General features: G+C 42.4%; 1 protein-coding gene and 1 long non-coding RNA gene across 5 annotated transcripts in view; one reads left to right on the forward strand and one right to left on the reverse strand.

Moving 5' to 3' along the window:
- PHKB (phosphorylase kinase regulatory subunit beta) overlaps positions 1-7,370 on the forward strand; it is a 97,597-nt gene extending 90,227 nt beyond the window's left edge. For 3 of the 4 annotated variants that reach the window (XM_083370530.1, XM_083370528.1, XM_083370527.1), the window contains 4 exons: positions 2,786-2,915; positions 3,176-3,283; positions 4,605-4,745; positions 6,428-7,370. In XM_083370530.1, coding sequence (XP_083226656.1) covers positions 2,786-2,915; positions 3,176-3,283; positions 4,605-4,745; positions 6,428-6,565 — 517 coding nt within the window. In that variant the 3' untranslated portion in view covers positions 6,566-7,370. The remainder of the gene's footprint in view (positions 1-2,785; positions 2,916-3,175; positions 3,284-4,604; positions 4,746-6,427) is intronic. The other variant, XM_083370529.1, reaches the window with a different exon arrangement.
- The window catches only part of LOC310645094, a 296,214-nt gene that overhangs the window by 254 nt on the left and 281,064 nt on the right, over positions 1-14,896 (reverse strand). The window lies entirely within an intron of this gene.

The following is a 14,896-nucleotide window of genomic DNA, read 5'->3' on the forward strand; positions in this document are numbered from 1 at the left end:
AACCAAAACTAGATTTTGTCATTTCTGTGAATGTTGTCGTTTCTAGTCCAACCCTCCCCCCACGCCCCGCGCGCTCATAGATGAGTACAATGTATAATGTACAAAGTATATGAGTACAATGAAGAATAACAAGAGTTGAAAAGGACCTTAGAGGACCTCTTCTAGTCCAACCCCCTGCTCAAGTAGGAGGCCCTATACCATTCCAGACAAATGATTGTTCAATCTCTTCTCAAAAACCTTCAGTGTGGGAACACCCGCAACTTCTGAAGGCGCTTTGGAGAATAAGTTGACTCCCTCTTCTCTGATAGACCCCCAAGTACTGGAAGACAGCTGTCATGTCCTTCTTTTCTGACCTTTTATAGAATACAGACTGAGAGTGTTGGAAGGGACCTTGGAAGTCCTCTAGTCCAACCCCCTGCTCATGCAGGAGACCCTATACCGTTTCAGACAAACGGTTGCCCAATATCTTCTTTAAAACCTCCAGTGATGGAGTTGAAGAACCTGCTTGGATGAGAAGCGAGACGTCTTCGAAGAAAAACAAGAAAGTCCAGTTGTCTTGTGAAAAAGCATCTTTGGGACTCCAGTGATGGAGCACCCACAACTTCTGGAGGCAAGAGGTTCCACTGATTAATTGTTCTCACTGTCAGGAAATTTCTCCTTAGTCCTAGGTTGGTTCTCTCCTTGATTAGCTTCCATCCATTGCTTCTTGTTCTGCCTTCAGGTGCTTTGGAGAATAGCTTGACTCCCTCTTTATAACCAATAAAGGTTATTGGCTATGTTACATGGTGCTATCATCAACAGAAAGAGCAGATTTGAAGCCTTCTTAGATAAGCAGAATGTAAAGACACTTGAGTCAGCCTATATATAGCAAGCTCACTCATGTTTGTATCAGATCCTGCATTGCTGCAGTAAAGGCCCTGTTACAATTTATACTGCTTTAGTAAGCACTATGTCATTTCAGAGGGTATATAAGTTATAATTTGTGCGCTTCGGGACTTTTCTGCCTTCTTTCAGTGAAAAGGCTTGTTGTGCATGTCAATAAAAAATGCTTTGTGGCCTCTATTTGCAAATACTCTGGCTCCTTAATTTGAGTACCTCAGATTTTGACGTGACATCATTTACATCCATTTACATCGGGTCCTTAATGACAAATTTGGATGATTTAAAATGATGCATATTCTGTACTTTGCTCAAATTCTGCCATTTTCTGCAAAAGACATAAATCCCCACGTTTTTACATTCTCTGGTTCAGTGGGATTCTTGAAGAACATATATATCTCTTTCCCCCCCCCCGCCGCCCCAATTGCTATTTTAAAACGAGTTTCCTTCGTACATGTTCGCTAAACAGAACGTGTGACAGTAATTTCCTAAATAAATTATTCTTCTAATGCTGCAAGGGCAATGGGAACTAAGATTAAGTGCAGTTAAAAGCTGTGCTTTAATTTTCCTGGCTTGACAAGAGTGTGAAAATAGAAAAAGCTAAGATAACTTTCAACTATTCAAAGCTTTGAATTCATTCATCATATTAACTTTCAGCTGCGACCCAAAGAAGATCAGCTTTGTTCTACTGCCTTTGTTCTCCTAGGTAAAGCAGTTTAATGGATCAAAAATCTTTATACCCTTCAGTAAATATTATGTCTGCTAAAACTCATTATTTTATATTAATTTTGGAGGATATTTTTACACACATTTGCACCCCTAAAAGCTACAGGAAGCTTACAAAAACAGAGCAGGACACAGTTAAAACAAATCTTGAAATGTTGTTAAAACCACACCATTTAAAAGAATTGGAATGTTATAACAGCTAAAAGAATAAATAAAGCCTGGGTAGATAAATAAGTCTCGATGTCTTCTTGAATTGTAATATTAAACTAGACTTCTAAAAGATTAAAATAAGCACAGGTAGTCCTTGACTTAAAATAGTTCGTTTAATGACTGTTGGACCTTACGATGACACTGAAAAAAGTGGCTTGCCGTCGTTTTTCACACTTATGATCTTTGAAGCATCCCCGTGGTCACGTGATCAAAATTCAGTTGCTTGGCAACTGGTTCGTATTTATGACCGTTGCTGTGTCCCCAGGTCATGTGATCCCCTTTTGTGACCTTCTGACAAGCCAACTCAATGGGGGAAGCCAGATTGACTTAACAGCCGGGTTGCTAATTTATCAACTGCAGCGATTCACTGCAAGAACTCCCTTAACAAAATGTCTCACTTAACTTCAGAAATGTTGGGTGCGATTGTGGTCATAAGTTGAAGACTACCTGTATATCAAATATTTACCTCAAGTGCACCATTCTGTACATAGTTTGGCATCCCAGAGATTCATTTTCACTTTCTCACTTTTTTTTTTAAACCTGGCTTAATGACTCATGCCTAAAGGTAAAGGTAAAGGTTCTCCCACACATGCGTGCTAGTCGTTTCGTTTCCGACTCTAAGGGCCGATTCTCATCTCCGTTTCAAAGCCGAAGAGCCAGCGCTTGTCCGAGGACATCTCCGTGGTCATGTGGCCGACATGACTAGACGCCAAAGGCGCACGGAACACTGTTACCTTCCCACCGGAGTGGTCCCTATTTTTCTACTTGTATTTTGACGTGCTTTCAAACTGCTAGGTTGGCAGAAGCTGGGACGAGTAACAGGCGCTTAGTCTGTTACGCGGCACTCGGGATTCGACCCACCAAACTGCCGACCTTCTGATCGACGAGCTCAGCGGCCTAACCCACTGAACCATTTGGAAACATCAGTTTTACTTAAATGTGTGGGTGTTATTTTCCCCCCTCCCCATAGATGCTGGCTGAATAGGCGTCAGATTGACGGCTCCTTGAACCGAACACCGAGTGGCTTCTATGACAGGGTCTGGCAAATCTTGGAGAGGACTCCCAACGGCTTAATAGTAGCTGGGAATTACTTGCCTCAGGTAAACCCACATCTCTGGGATTCAGACCATGTTTTCCTTTCAGACATGGTTTCCAGGAGTGGTAATTTCACTTTCTTGCTTACGTTGCTTGAGGGAATCCTTTGAAGGGTTGGCTCAGTGAGGGAGATGAATTTGTGGCATTCCGTTGTAAGGGATGGGTGCAAAACCTAACCAGCAATAGAAGTCTTATTAATGTTGATGTTGCCTAGTGCCACTAATGAAATTCACTTTAGATTCTTCATCTTCCTTTCTTCTTGCAGCAACCAACTTTGTCTGACATGACTATGTATGAAATGAACTTTTCCCTTCTGGTCGAGGACATGTTGAGAAGTATTGATCAACCGGAATACAGGCAAATTATTGTGGAGGTTAGTCTCATATGATGAGAAACATTAATTAAATGCTTTATCTTTGTTTTTAAAAAAAGAATGTGTAACTACTAGAGCAGTAAACAAATATAAACTCTCTCAACTCTCAGGGTTAGGGTTAGGTTACCATGAACTTGGAGAGCAAAATGGACGTTGCCAACAAACTCGGAGTGCTTGGGTATGCTTAGGAGGGCACTGACTTTTCTAGCCAGCCCTATTAATGTGTCCAGGTAAAATACAGGGGAAAATCCCATTGGAGGAAAATTCCATTATAGGAGGTCCAGCCTCCGTTCTACCAACATCTTTGCTGGGAAAAATATTACCAGGTCTCCCGAAGCCAACATAAATAATCTGTTTTTGTGAATCATCCTTAAGACCATCTTTTTTCCTGATCCATGCAGTTTTCTTGGCCGCAGTTTTGGAAATCCCTTCCTTTGGGATATATATATTTTTCCCCCAACTTTTTTCCAAGTTTAGGCTTGAGAAACATTGTTTGTCCCAACGTCACCCGGCTGGTTTCATGTCTAAGGAAAAAACCAGAACTCATGTTGTGTAGTTTCTTCATTTTATAGAACCGTTTAAATTAGGAAAATTAAGAGACAACAGAAGATGAACCCATGGAGAGAAGCCAATACATTAGCTCTATTGCCGTAGCTCTCATTCTGTCATAAGTACCTATGTTGGTTTCCATTTCAAGTTAACCTTACAGACACTGGATGAGTGTGTGTGTGTGTGTGTGTTCCACAAAATTGATAGAGCCACATCCCAAAGATGGTGTTTTTTTTTTCAAAAGTCAGCACGATGTTGGATGGCTGAAAATCTCCATAGACGATTGAGCCACAGCATAGTCTTAGAACTTTCCATGATAGCATCTATTTATAATTGTCCTATCTGCAGTGCACCGGTGTCAGGAGAGGAAATCCAACTGCATGAACCATTGTTCACAAGCCAGCGATTCACGTGGCTGAGATTCCTGAACCGAACCTTTGAACGAGCCTTCGTGTGAGGGAGTTTTTCATACGACCCTTCTTAGTTCAAAGACTAAAGCAAGTGGTGGTTGAGCCTGAACAAGAAGTAAAACAGCTCCCTTTGTTTTGCGCTGCGCATTAGGCCCCTTGCATTCTTCCAAGGACTGTCCTTCCAAGTTGTATTTACTGCAGCCAGCCTTAGGATTGAAAATGTTGACCGTCTGAACGGGCCAGCAAAGGATAAAGAGCTAGAAGTAGTATCCGTAGTAGTATTTTCTCAATTTGTATTTCTTAAATTTTTCTTCTTCTTCTCTCTTCTCTCCATACTCCACCCCCCCCCCATCCCATTCCAGTTGTTGATGGTTGTTTCTGTGATTCTGGAAAGGAATCCCGAATTAGAGTTTCAGGATAAAGTGGACTTGGACAAACTGGTGAAAGAATCGTTTAATCAGTTCCAGAAAGATCAGAATCAACTCAAAGGCATTGAAAAACAAGTCAGTATAATCCTTCCTCCCGAGTTCACGCTTTTCATTATCTCTTTACCGGTTTATTTTTCTGGGTTGACCCAAACAAATATGTTCCTTTGATTTTTCTTTATTTTTTTTTAAAGTCAGTCTTGTGAAGCCTTCCATGTTTTCTTCTAGAGAACAGAAAAAGTTAGCTAAAATTCCAAACGCCGTCACTTATCTATCTGACTACTCAGGCAATTTCATGGGAATTTGATTTCTCTTTCTCGCTGCACAAGGAGTTCAAATGTTAAGGAATGACAGGCCCCATATTGGGAGGATCAGGGAAGAAACACATTGTTCCTTATTCTCAATTACAGATCTCTGCGTAGCTCCGGATCACTGAATTATTCTCCCTGTTCCTTTTTTGTAGAGGGGCCTAGCAGAATTCATCCAGAGAGCAACTTTTGGCTTTTTTAGCTCGCAACAAAGAAAAGAAAAAAAAAGGAGCAAGCATTGCCAAATTGCCAAAGAGGTCCCCGGTTTAAGAATCTCAGATTGACACTACCACTCAGCCCGAAGTCATCCCAAACCTTCCAAAGAGCAATTTTGTTTTGCCAGAAAAATCCCCCTTCCATTTATCCAAAGCCTTCTGAGACAACCAGTGCCTCAGTTGCAAAGGTCCTTGATGTACATTTTCTCATAAATATATCCCACTGTGTGGTAGCTGCCAAATTGCACACAGAGCTCAAAGTCAGCTCATCCCGGTGTCTTGCTGCAGAGCTCGATCCTAAAATGACGGGAGCTCTTTCGCATTCCTTTGTGCAAAATGGAGCCGCATCTGAGTGAGCTCTATATTCACTGGAGGAAAAACCCCCCATGGGGCTGGGTAGTCCAGGGACCCGTGTTTAAAACGTGTAACCCAAAGTTCCTGGACGTTGGCATTACATCACATGAGCACCTACTGTCTTGCAAAACTGTGGGTTTTTTTTTTCAAGTCTTCATTCCCACTTTTCGCCTTTCCTGATGCTGTTTGTTTGCCCTGCATCGTCGACATCTTCTACTTCTGCTTGCCTGCTCTTTCCTTCCTCTCTTTTTTTCCCTCTGCTGCAAGTCTTTCCTCTCCTCCTCTCCAGCTTAGGGAAGCTCTGCCCTGCCACCAGTACTCCAGAAAGCCAAGGGTGGTTCAGCCCGCCCAGGGGGAGGGCGTGTTGTCATTCTAGCAGGTGCAGCCACAATAGCATTTGCCCTTGGCGGTGGGACAATTGCTCTGCACCAAACACAAATTGCAGTTGACAAGCTCTCCCCATCACCAGCAACAGCATGAGTCACTGGTGGCCTAGAGGATGACGAATTGCTGCCTTGCCAGCATAAAGCTGCTCTTTACAGCAGCAGAAAATCTCTGACTCATTGTGTTTGGGACCATCATTTCCCCTGAATTCATCACGGATCTTTCCAGAAATGCCTGCAGGTATTTCTATGACGGTTGTTCTGGTGAAACATCTTCCTCGTTGAGTTTCTCAGGGCGCCCCGTATTTCCTCCCCCCCCCACCTCCCCAATATCCTCTTTGGTCAAAGTCCAAAATATATTTTTCCCCCCAATATTTGAGATGGAAAACGTGGCAGGCTTGCCTTGTCCTGCTGATCGCCCATCCATCTGTGTGTTTCTCCTCCTTATTACTTAAGCCTGAAATTATCCATCCCCATTATGACTCTGTCTGTTTGTGCAGGATGACATGACTTCTTTTTACAACACACCTCCGCTGGGAAAAAGAGGAACGTGCAGCTATATGACAAAAGCTGTGATGAATTTATTGCTGGAAGGCGAAGTGAGGCCTACCGCAGAAGACCCTTGTTCTATTAGCTAAAGCCGTTTGGAGCAGAAGCTGGTGGAATCAGGTGGCTGCTTATGGGTTCTTGGCATTTGATTTAATTTCTCGTCACTCTTTGGAGACTGTGAAACATAATCATTGTGAGGAGCTCCATTGCTTAGAGCAACAATCTGTCCAGTCGGTTTCATATAACGGAAAAAAACATATTTAATTAAGAGATATATTCCCTGCACAACCCCTAGGTGTCAGTCAGTGATACCCGCCTCACCATCATGGCTACTTATTGGCTGAGCAAATGCCCGATATTCTTCATATGTATGCTGCTTGAGAATGACAGATATTTAGAAGCATTAACTAAGCTTGCATTTACAGTTTAAGCCTGGCTTAAGGTGAATTGCAGCTTTATATTTATTCATCCAATCATGAATTAATGTAGTCTTAAGCAGTTTCCTCTTTATTTGTCCTGCTGTTAGTTATTGACAGCCTTCCGTATGAAAATTGAATATGGTAAAGACATCAATTTAAACAATAAGTGATCCCCAACGGTGAAGCTGGACTCTGGACCATGGGCTAAATAATGCAATTTTTGGAGTTGAGGACACCAATGAAGCTTGAAAATAAAATAAAAACTCTGCACTAAAGAGACTCTTTTGAATTTACGTACCTGTAATGGTTTCTCTGCGTTCTGAAGTTGAAAATCAGAAGCAAATGTGGATGTGTATTTTTTTAATCTTGATCTGGCCTTCAACCCAGCAAAGAAGCTGCCCAGCGTCAACTTGTAGTGTAGATGGGCAGCATAAAAAAATTAATTAATTAATAAATAGATAGATGCTTCAGGAGACTTTATGTGTGTGATATCCTAGGTTGAAAGCAGACTCCATCTCAAAGGGGGAAGGAATCCCGCGTTCAAACACGTGTCTTCTACTCTCATTGGCAGAGTAGCACAGGGGTCTTCAAACGTGGCCCTTTTTGGAGTTGTGGACTTCAACTCCCAGAATTCCTCAGCCAGGCATGCAAGTCTACAAGTCATAAAAAGGCCAAGTTTGAAGACCCCTGGAGTAGCACAATGGAGAATTTAGTTCCCTCCGCATGAATAGGTACAACACATTGGCTCAGTTGGGAGGTCCCAGGTTCTAATCCTCTTCGGCGTAGGCCCTCCTCACCTTCTATCACTAGTGATTTGAGACTGCTAGGAATTTTAGGAGTTCAACATATGGAGAGCCAGACAGTTTTTAAATAAATTAGACCTTCACGTGGATAATTAAACTCCAGAATTTGTAACCATAAGATTAAGCAAAAAGTTTAGAATCATTCCTGGAGGATCAGACTCCTTGCTGCCTTCAGATTGGTGGTTATGGGATAAAATACTGGGCTAAATAGACCTTTAATCTGAATCAAGATGGCTCTTACAATCCTAAGGCATCCACTCAAGAATGTCCAACCTGGGCAACTTTGAGACTTGTGGACTTCAACTCCCAGAATTCCCCAGCCAGCTATGAGAGTTGCAGTCCACAAATCTTAAAAGTTGCCAAGATTGGACATCCCTGCTTCTACTTCTCTTGCATAGATAGCATCCCTTCCTTTTAAAAAAGAATATAGAAAGCTGCCTTAGACCGAATCATTTGCCATCTTGGCCAGTGTGTAGTCAATATCCATTTCCTTGAGGTTTCCAAGATGAATGCCTCAGGCACAGCTTCTCCTTGTCTCTCATTCCTTCCAGAAAGTCAGAGGTTCAAAATGCAAGGAGACAACAGCCAATCGCCGACCATCCACACAACAGTCAACCAACAAGAAGGAACCACATAAATATGATGCATAGAATAGAATAGAGGATGGGCTCCAGCACAAGTCCAAAAACTTGGGAGACTAAACCTCTGGTCCGAGTGATGGACCCAAATTGGATCTTTGCAGCATTATCCTGGGACACATACTGTATATTTGCCATTATTCGTGCAACCTTTTGCACACAACCCAGTACTTCTGAGGTGTGGGTCTTCCCTCAAAATGCCATGGATAGGCTAAGTAACCCCTTGTCGTTGCTGAGAGAAAGATTTCTTCTCACTGTGGCCTGAATAGCAAAACAAAAAACAACACACAGGCACACACACACCCCTCAGCAATGATGTGACTGCCTCATCTGCAATTTCTGTGCACCAAGCTTAATTATCTGCAAAGTAGATCTGTGAGGGAGGATTTTCAGTGAAAGAAGCTAGTTAAAGCGGGCTGGCGCTTTGCTGTTTTATGCATTCAAAGAGCAACACCTGCTCTCATCTCTGCTGTGAGGAAAAAAAAATTGTGAACCAAACTCACTCTTGATCAAATCCTCTGTGTATTTTCCGTCGGGACCGAGCCGTGCACCTGACTTTGATCCCAAATATAAAGTTCAGGATTCACAAGACAAAGGTAGGAAAGCACCTTTGGCTTCGTATAATCTCAAGAACATTCTAGGAAGATTATCGGGCTAGACTTGAAAAGGAGAAGCGTGCTGAAAACTTCTCGTGACTCGGAGAAAGTAGCGGGAAGACCAAAATAATAATAATAATGAAACAATAAAACGCCGTTTATGTTTGGGCATCATGCATTTAGCAATGTGGCAGACGAGAAGCGCTCTTACCGAGCACTAAAGGTTTGATCTGTGTGATTAAGATTACGTTCACTTCTTCAGTGTTTAATCTGATTACTTAATGATGTACAGCAGGGCTGTCAAACTCAATTTCATTGAGGGCCGCATCAGCATTGCGGTTGCCCTCAAGGGGCCGGGTGGGTATGGCCAGGGTGGGCGTGGCCTACTGGGTGGGTGTGGCTAGAGTGTGTATGGCCTACTGGGTGGGCGTGGCCAGCTCTCCATCGTTCGCATCAAGGGTGCCTATGGGGGCCTGGGCAGGAGTGGGACAGATCTGAGGGTCTCTGGCGGAAGGAGGGTCTCTGGGCCAGGGCCAAGGCAGTGGGGGCCGTTCCCTCACTGTTTCCAGGATGGCTTCGCGGGCCACATGAAACCACTTCGCGGGCCGGATCCGGCCCCAGGGCCTTGTGTTTGACATCTCTGATGTACAGTATTGTTTGCCTGGCTTTTGTAAGAGTGGAATTTGATCTTATAAATGGCTTTGACTCCGAAGTCCTTATCAGTACCTGAGACTGATGTTCAAGCTAAGCTTCTCTCTGGATGGTTGTAGAATGAATGAAGAACGGTTGCAGGAATTGGGTATGGCTAGTTTAATGAAAAGAAGGACTAGGGGTGACATGATAGCAGTCTTCCAATATTTGAGGGGCTGCCACAAAGAACAGGGGATCAACCTATTCTTCAAGGCACCTGAAGGTAGGACAAGAAACAATGGATGGAAACTAATCAAGAAGAGAAGCAACTCGGAATTAAGGAGAAATTTTCCTGAAGTTAAAACAATCAGTGGAATTATGTAATCAGTCTTGCCTCCAGGGGTTGTGGGTGCTCCATCACAGGAGATTTTTAAGAAGAGATTGGACAGCCATTTGTCTGAAATGGTATAGGGTCTCTTGCTTGAGCAAGGGGTTGGACTAGAAGACCTCCACGGTCCCTTCCAGCTCTGTTATTCAGTTATTGACTTTCAGTCTCTTGTGCCATTTATCTCATTTGTTGTCCCTCCAACTGTCTTGTTCAGGAAGATAATTTCCAGATCTCTTAGGCATGTCCCAAAAGAATTTTGCATTGTAGAACACTTGGAGTTTGGTTATTAAGAAGAAGAATAAGTGTGTTCCACTATTGTCTTTTTTTTGGCTCCAGATAATTAAAAAGCTGCAGGAATGATGCTGTAAAAATTAACAGAACATGGCCATTTGCTTAACGAAATGTGGGAACTCTCAGATCTAACTTCCCAACTGTGAGGTGTATAGATTTCCAGATCTTGCACAAACCATTTGTTAATTGAATGCAGCAGTCAGAAAATAATTTTTTGAAAGATTTCCACAAGCTTATAAGGACTTGAGGTGTGGAAATTAGTGTTTTTCTCCTTGACCCCATTTGGGGAGATCTTCATTTTTTAAAAAAAGAAAACAGAAACCAAACCTCTGTTTAGCAAAGGACCGCCAGGTTTTGAAAGCTCAAAATTTCAAATATTAGAAGAGGGGGGACTTTATCACGTGGTTTCTCTCAATTGTGTAGGCAGCGCTGCTGCGTAGTTTGATCCAAGGCCAGATAATTCTAGTTCCTTCCAGATGCTCTGTACTATAAGAATTCTGGGAGTTGAAGTCCACAAGACTTAAAAGTTTCCAAGGTTGGATGCCCCTGCTCTAGAAGATTCAGAAGTGCACCGCGAATGACCACCGCCACAAAAGCTGGAACACAGTTTTATCCAGTGATTTGTCAACCATTAAGGGAGTGATCTGCACGTCTCAGCCCTGAAACTCAGCTTTGTCAGCACTAGAATTAGCTCTGCCATATTCCGAGAAGGTGTACGGAGAAGGGCATTAATCTTTTTCGATACTTGTGCAACCCAGGCAGAAAAGTGGCTGGGTTTTGCATTTGCAGTGTGGCAGCTTGTGGAGGCAGCTCCTTACCTCCATGACAAATGAAGGATGTACTGGTGTTGGCTGAAGTTGTGGCTCGCCGAATTGCTGACCCAGATGCGGCACTGATCTTGATTATGGCCATCTATTTCCTCCTGGCCTTTCGCAGAATTGCCTCGTCGGCATATTTTTGTCCATTTCAAACTAAGGATGCCTCTGAATGGGATTTTGAATGGGATCTGTAGGCATATAGCCCAGGAATCTCCACCTACCCCATAAATTTCCCTCTGTTTCTGCTTCTGCGAAGATGTAAATTGTTAACGATGGGCTGCTCTTGACTTTTTTCTCCCCCCATTCAAAAGTCAATTCACATGTAAGTCTCAAGTGGCCAGCCTGTTCTGTGTGTTGTCATGGAGCTACTTAAAGCCAACTAATCACTGGCCCAGGACCATTTTGCTGAAAGTGTGAGATCTCTGTGGTGTTAGGAGAATCCTAGTTTTATTTCTACATTTGTTTATTTTGAATGGGACTTAAGATTGGTACACAGGCTCATCTCCATGTTTCTCACCCAAGTGATCTTCATCTGCCCTCAACATGCTACTTTCACCAAGTTAAATGGTAGTTACTTGCATGATTCTGTTACCTTGCAATGAAGGCAGTGTTGACAAGACATGGCTCTACTTCTTGTCTAGAGTCCCTTGTAGGGCTGACATCAGTCTTACAAGTTGGGAAGTCCTTCTCCCCTCCTTTATTTTGACTTTCCAGAAGGCCAGTTATTGTCCTCCTGTTATTGAGTTAGGATCAAGAAACTCAGGTTCATGGATGCTTATAAAGTGACTCTGGGCCAATTTAGCATCTCAGCTCGATTTCCATAGAGGTGGTGGCCATGTGTTAAATTGGAGGAAGGAGTGCTGCTTTTGCACCTGGATGTTCCGGAGGAAAAGCAGGATATAAATACAACAGATAAATGTGGAAGCTGACTTAGCTTGCCATAAATTCTGCTGCTAATAGATTCCTTCCTTCCTTCCTTCCTTCCTTCCTTCCTTCCTTCCTTCCTTCCTTCCTTCCTTCCTTCCTTCCTTCCTTCCCTTCCTCCTTCCTTCCTTCCTTCCGTACAAGCCACCCCTTTTTTTCTCATCTCTGCTAACCATTTCTTCCTGCTTTCTCCTCTTGGAGAAGATAAGCTGAGTCATACCAAATGATTATTATTCATGATCCGGGGAAGGCATCTAAAGAGGTTTCCCAATAGCTCTGGAGTTTCTGCTATTTCAAGCAGAGAGCTTAAGATAGATTTTCCTGTAGCCAGATTGTTCTGCCATGCTCTTTCTCTAATAATGAATTTTGATTGCTAATTTGCTGGGTCATATTATGCCCCGTGCTAGCTCACAGTTGAAAATCCTCTCCTCAGTTTTCTTGCCCCTGAGCAATCACTCTTTATAAGACTATCATGGGCTCTCACATCCCAAGTACGTGCTTCAATTAGTATCCAAAATATGTAGGTTTAATTTGCCATCATTCTTCTTTCAGATGATTATTATGTACTTGAGTGGTTTTCCAAAAGAACGGTTCTTCAAAAATGAAGAGCCTTTAAAATTACTTCTTGGTTAACCTTCTACACTACAGCCTGGATATATTATTTTGGATACATTAGAGCTGTCACCACTAGCCTTGCTCAATGGTAACTCTGGAAGTTGTAACCCTCAGAAACCCATAAAGCGGGTGGGTTGGCAACATAGACATCACCCAAAGTCACTTTGGGGGGATCTTCAGGGATGACGCAACTGACTTGGGCTTGAATTTCATCCTTTCCAGACAGCCAGTGTCCAAAGATGTAGGGTGATGGCATCTAAAACCAGCCGTAGAATCACAGGTTCCCCATCCCTGCATTATTTCACTGATGCTACATGAAAGATAGTCCAGGTTTGAGGTTTAATCCAACATTCCAACATCTGATGCCTATCTTATCCAATAAGATAAGGTAAGATAAGATGTCCCCTTATTTTGTGTGAATATACTGGCACACGTTAATGAAATATATAAATACACACACACGCGCACACACACACACACACACACACACACACACACACACACACACACGGTATATGGTATGAAGCTATTACAGAATCTATTTGTTTTGCTTGGGATGCTGCCAACCTCCTCCAGAAGGTAACACCGAAAACCGATCATGGAGAAGGTATGTGGCATCCCAGAACATCCTGCGGATCCAAGATCCTAGAATTAGGACAATCTAAATTCTTTCTTAAAGAGTTTGAAAACCTAGATCCAAAACCTTTTTCAGATGAGTCCATCAGCACAAAGCTTATCCACCACGTTGATTGCTTTCACGCGTTGCAGTAAATCCTGCGGTTTGTTGATTTTGACCAAGCAGAGATGAAAGAGCTCTTTTCAAACTATTCAAGTTCTTGCTTCTTCCCCCCTCCCAGCTCAAGACAGGTGCTGCAAACCTCCCCCTTGAAAGCTCATGTTCGTTTTCCTTCACACTTACCCCATTGCCAGTCACCTCTTAATTAGAGGGGACTTTTTGTTGAAAATGTTCGTATCTCTCTTTGCTGTTTCAAAACTACTCAAGCAGAATTGAACTCGGGACCTTCTGCATGATAAGCATAACAATGAGCAGCTAAATTTTGAATTTGAATCGGATCTGCATTTCTGCTAGGTTTAGGTCAATCATCCTTTCTCCGTTCAACCTACTTCAAAGGATGTTGCTGGGGATTAAGTTAGGATACACCTTCTTATATACGCCCTCGAGCTGTCCATATAAATGCTATGGATACATATGCTCCAACGGTGGAGTTTTTAAAGAAGAGACTGGACAACTATTTGTCTGAAACGGTATGGGGTTTCCTGCCTGAGCAGGGGGTTGGACTGGAAGACCTCCAAGGTCCCTTTCAACTATTATTTTGTTGGAAATGCTAAGGAGTGGAAGCCTCAATTCCTTTTCTTTCTTCTGACCTTCTTCTTATTTAAAAGACAAGTACAATATGTTCTTCTTCCTGTGTTAGAAAACAGTTAGCCAGGACAGATGTCCAATTCATTTTTGGTAAGATTTTTTTCACTGCTGTTGTTGAACTTAATTCTTAATTCTTTTACACCAGAATTAAACAAATGATTCCGACATCATCATTATCATCATTATTATTATTGATCATCACACAGTCAGCCAGATGTTCAGACTGGATTTGGCATTTTTGTCTACCTTTTGAGTCCTTACCTGGGATAGGCAGATGTGAATGTTTGATGGTATTACAGATCTCGTCGCAGGATGGAAGCAGTTCCTAGTAAGGCCGCCTTTTGCAATTGACTGATGGCGAATTTGTCAGTGCCGATGATGGTGTTCCAGTGGTGCTCCAGTTGTTGTGGGATTGCACCCAAGGCGCCTATGACTATTGGTACCACCTTGCTTGCCTTTGCCACAGTCTTTCTATTTCTACTTGTAGGTCTTTGTATTTTGTTATCTTCTCCAGTACTTTCTCTTCGCTTCTGCTGTCTCCAGGCACTGCCTGTTTCTTTGAATTCCAAAGTCCCAGAGCAATTTAACATTTTCATTTATTTTTATTTTTATTTTTATTTATTTATTATTATTATTATTATTATTATTATTATTATTATTATTATTATTATTATTATTATTATTATTATTATTATTATTATTATTTGCTAGAAGTCTCCCCCCCAAAAAAAAATCCCTCTCCATCACTGAAGCCAAGTTCATCTTTGTGTATGCCAACCATGCCTCACTTTCTTGTCAACAACTCCCACTTGGGTATATTTCAGCAAACTCTAGAATGAAGGAATCTTACAACACAATCAAAATTCACGCCCTCAGTGTTCGTACTGTATTCTAAGAAGAGAATATTGAGTGGG

Source organism: Vipera ursinii, assembly GCF_947247035.1.
Source record: "Vipera ursinii genome assembly, chromosome: 10".
NCBI lineage: Eukaryota > Metazoa > Chordata > Lepidosauria > Squamata > Viperidae > Vipera > Vipera ursinii.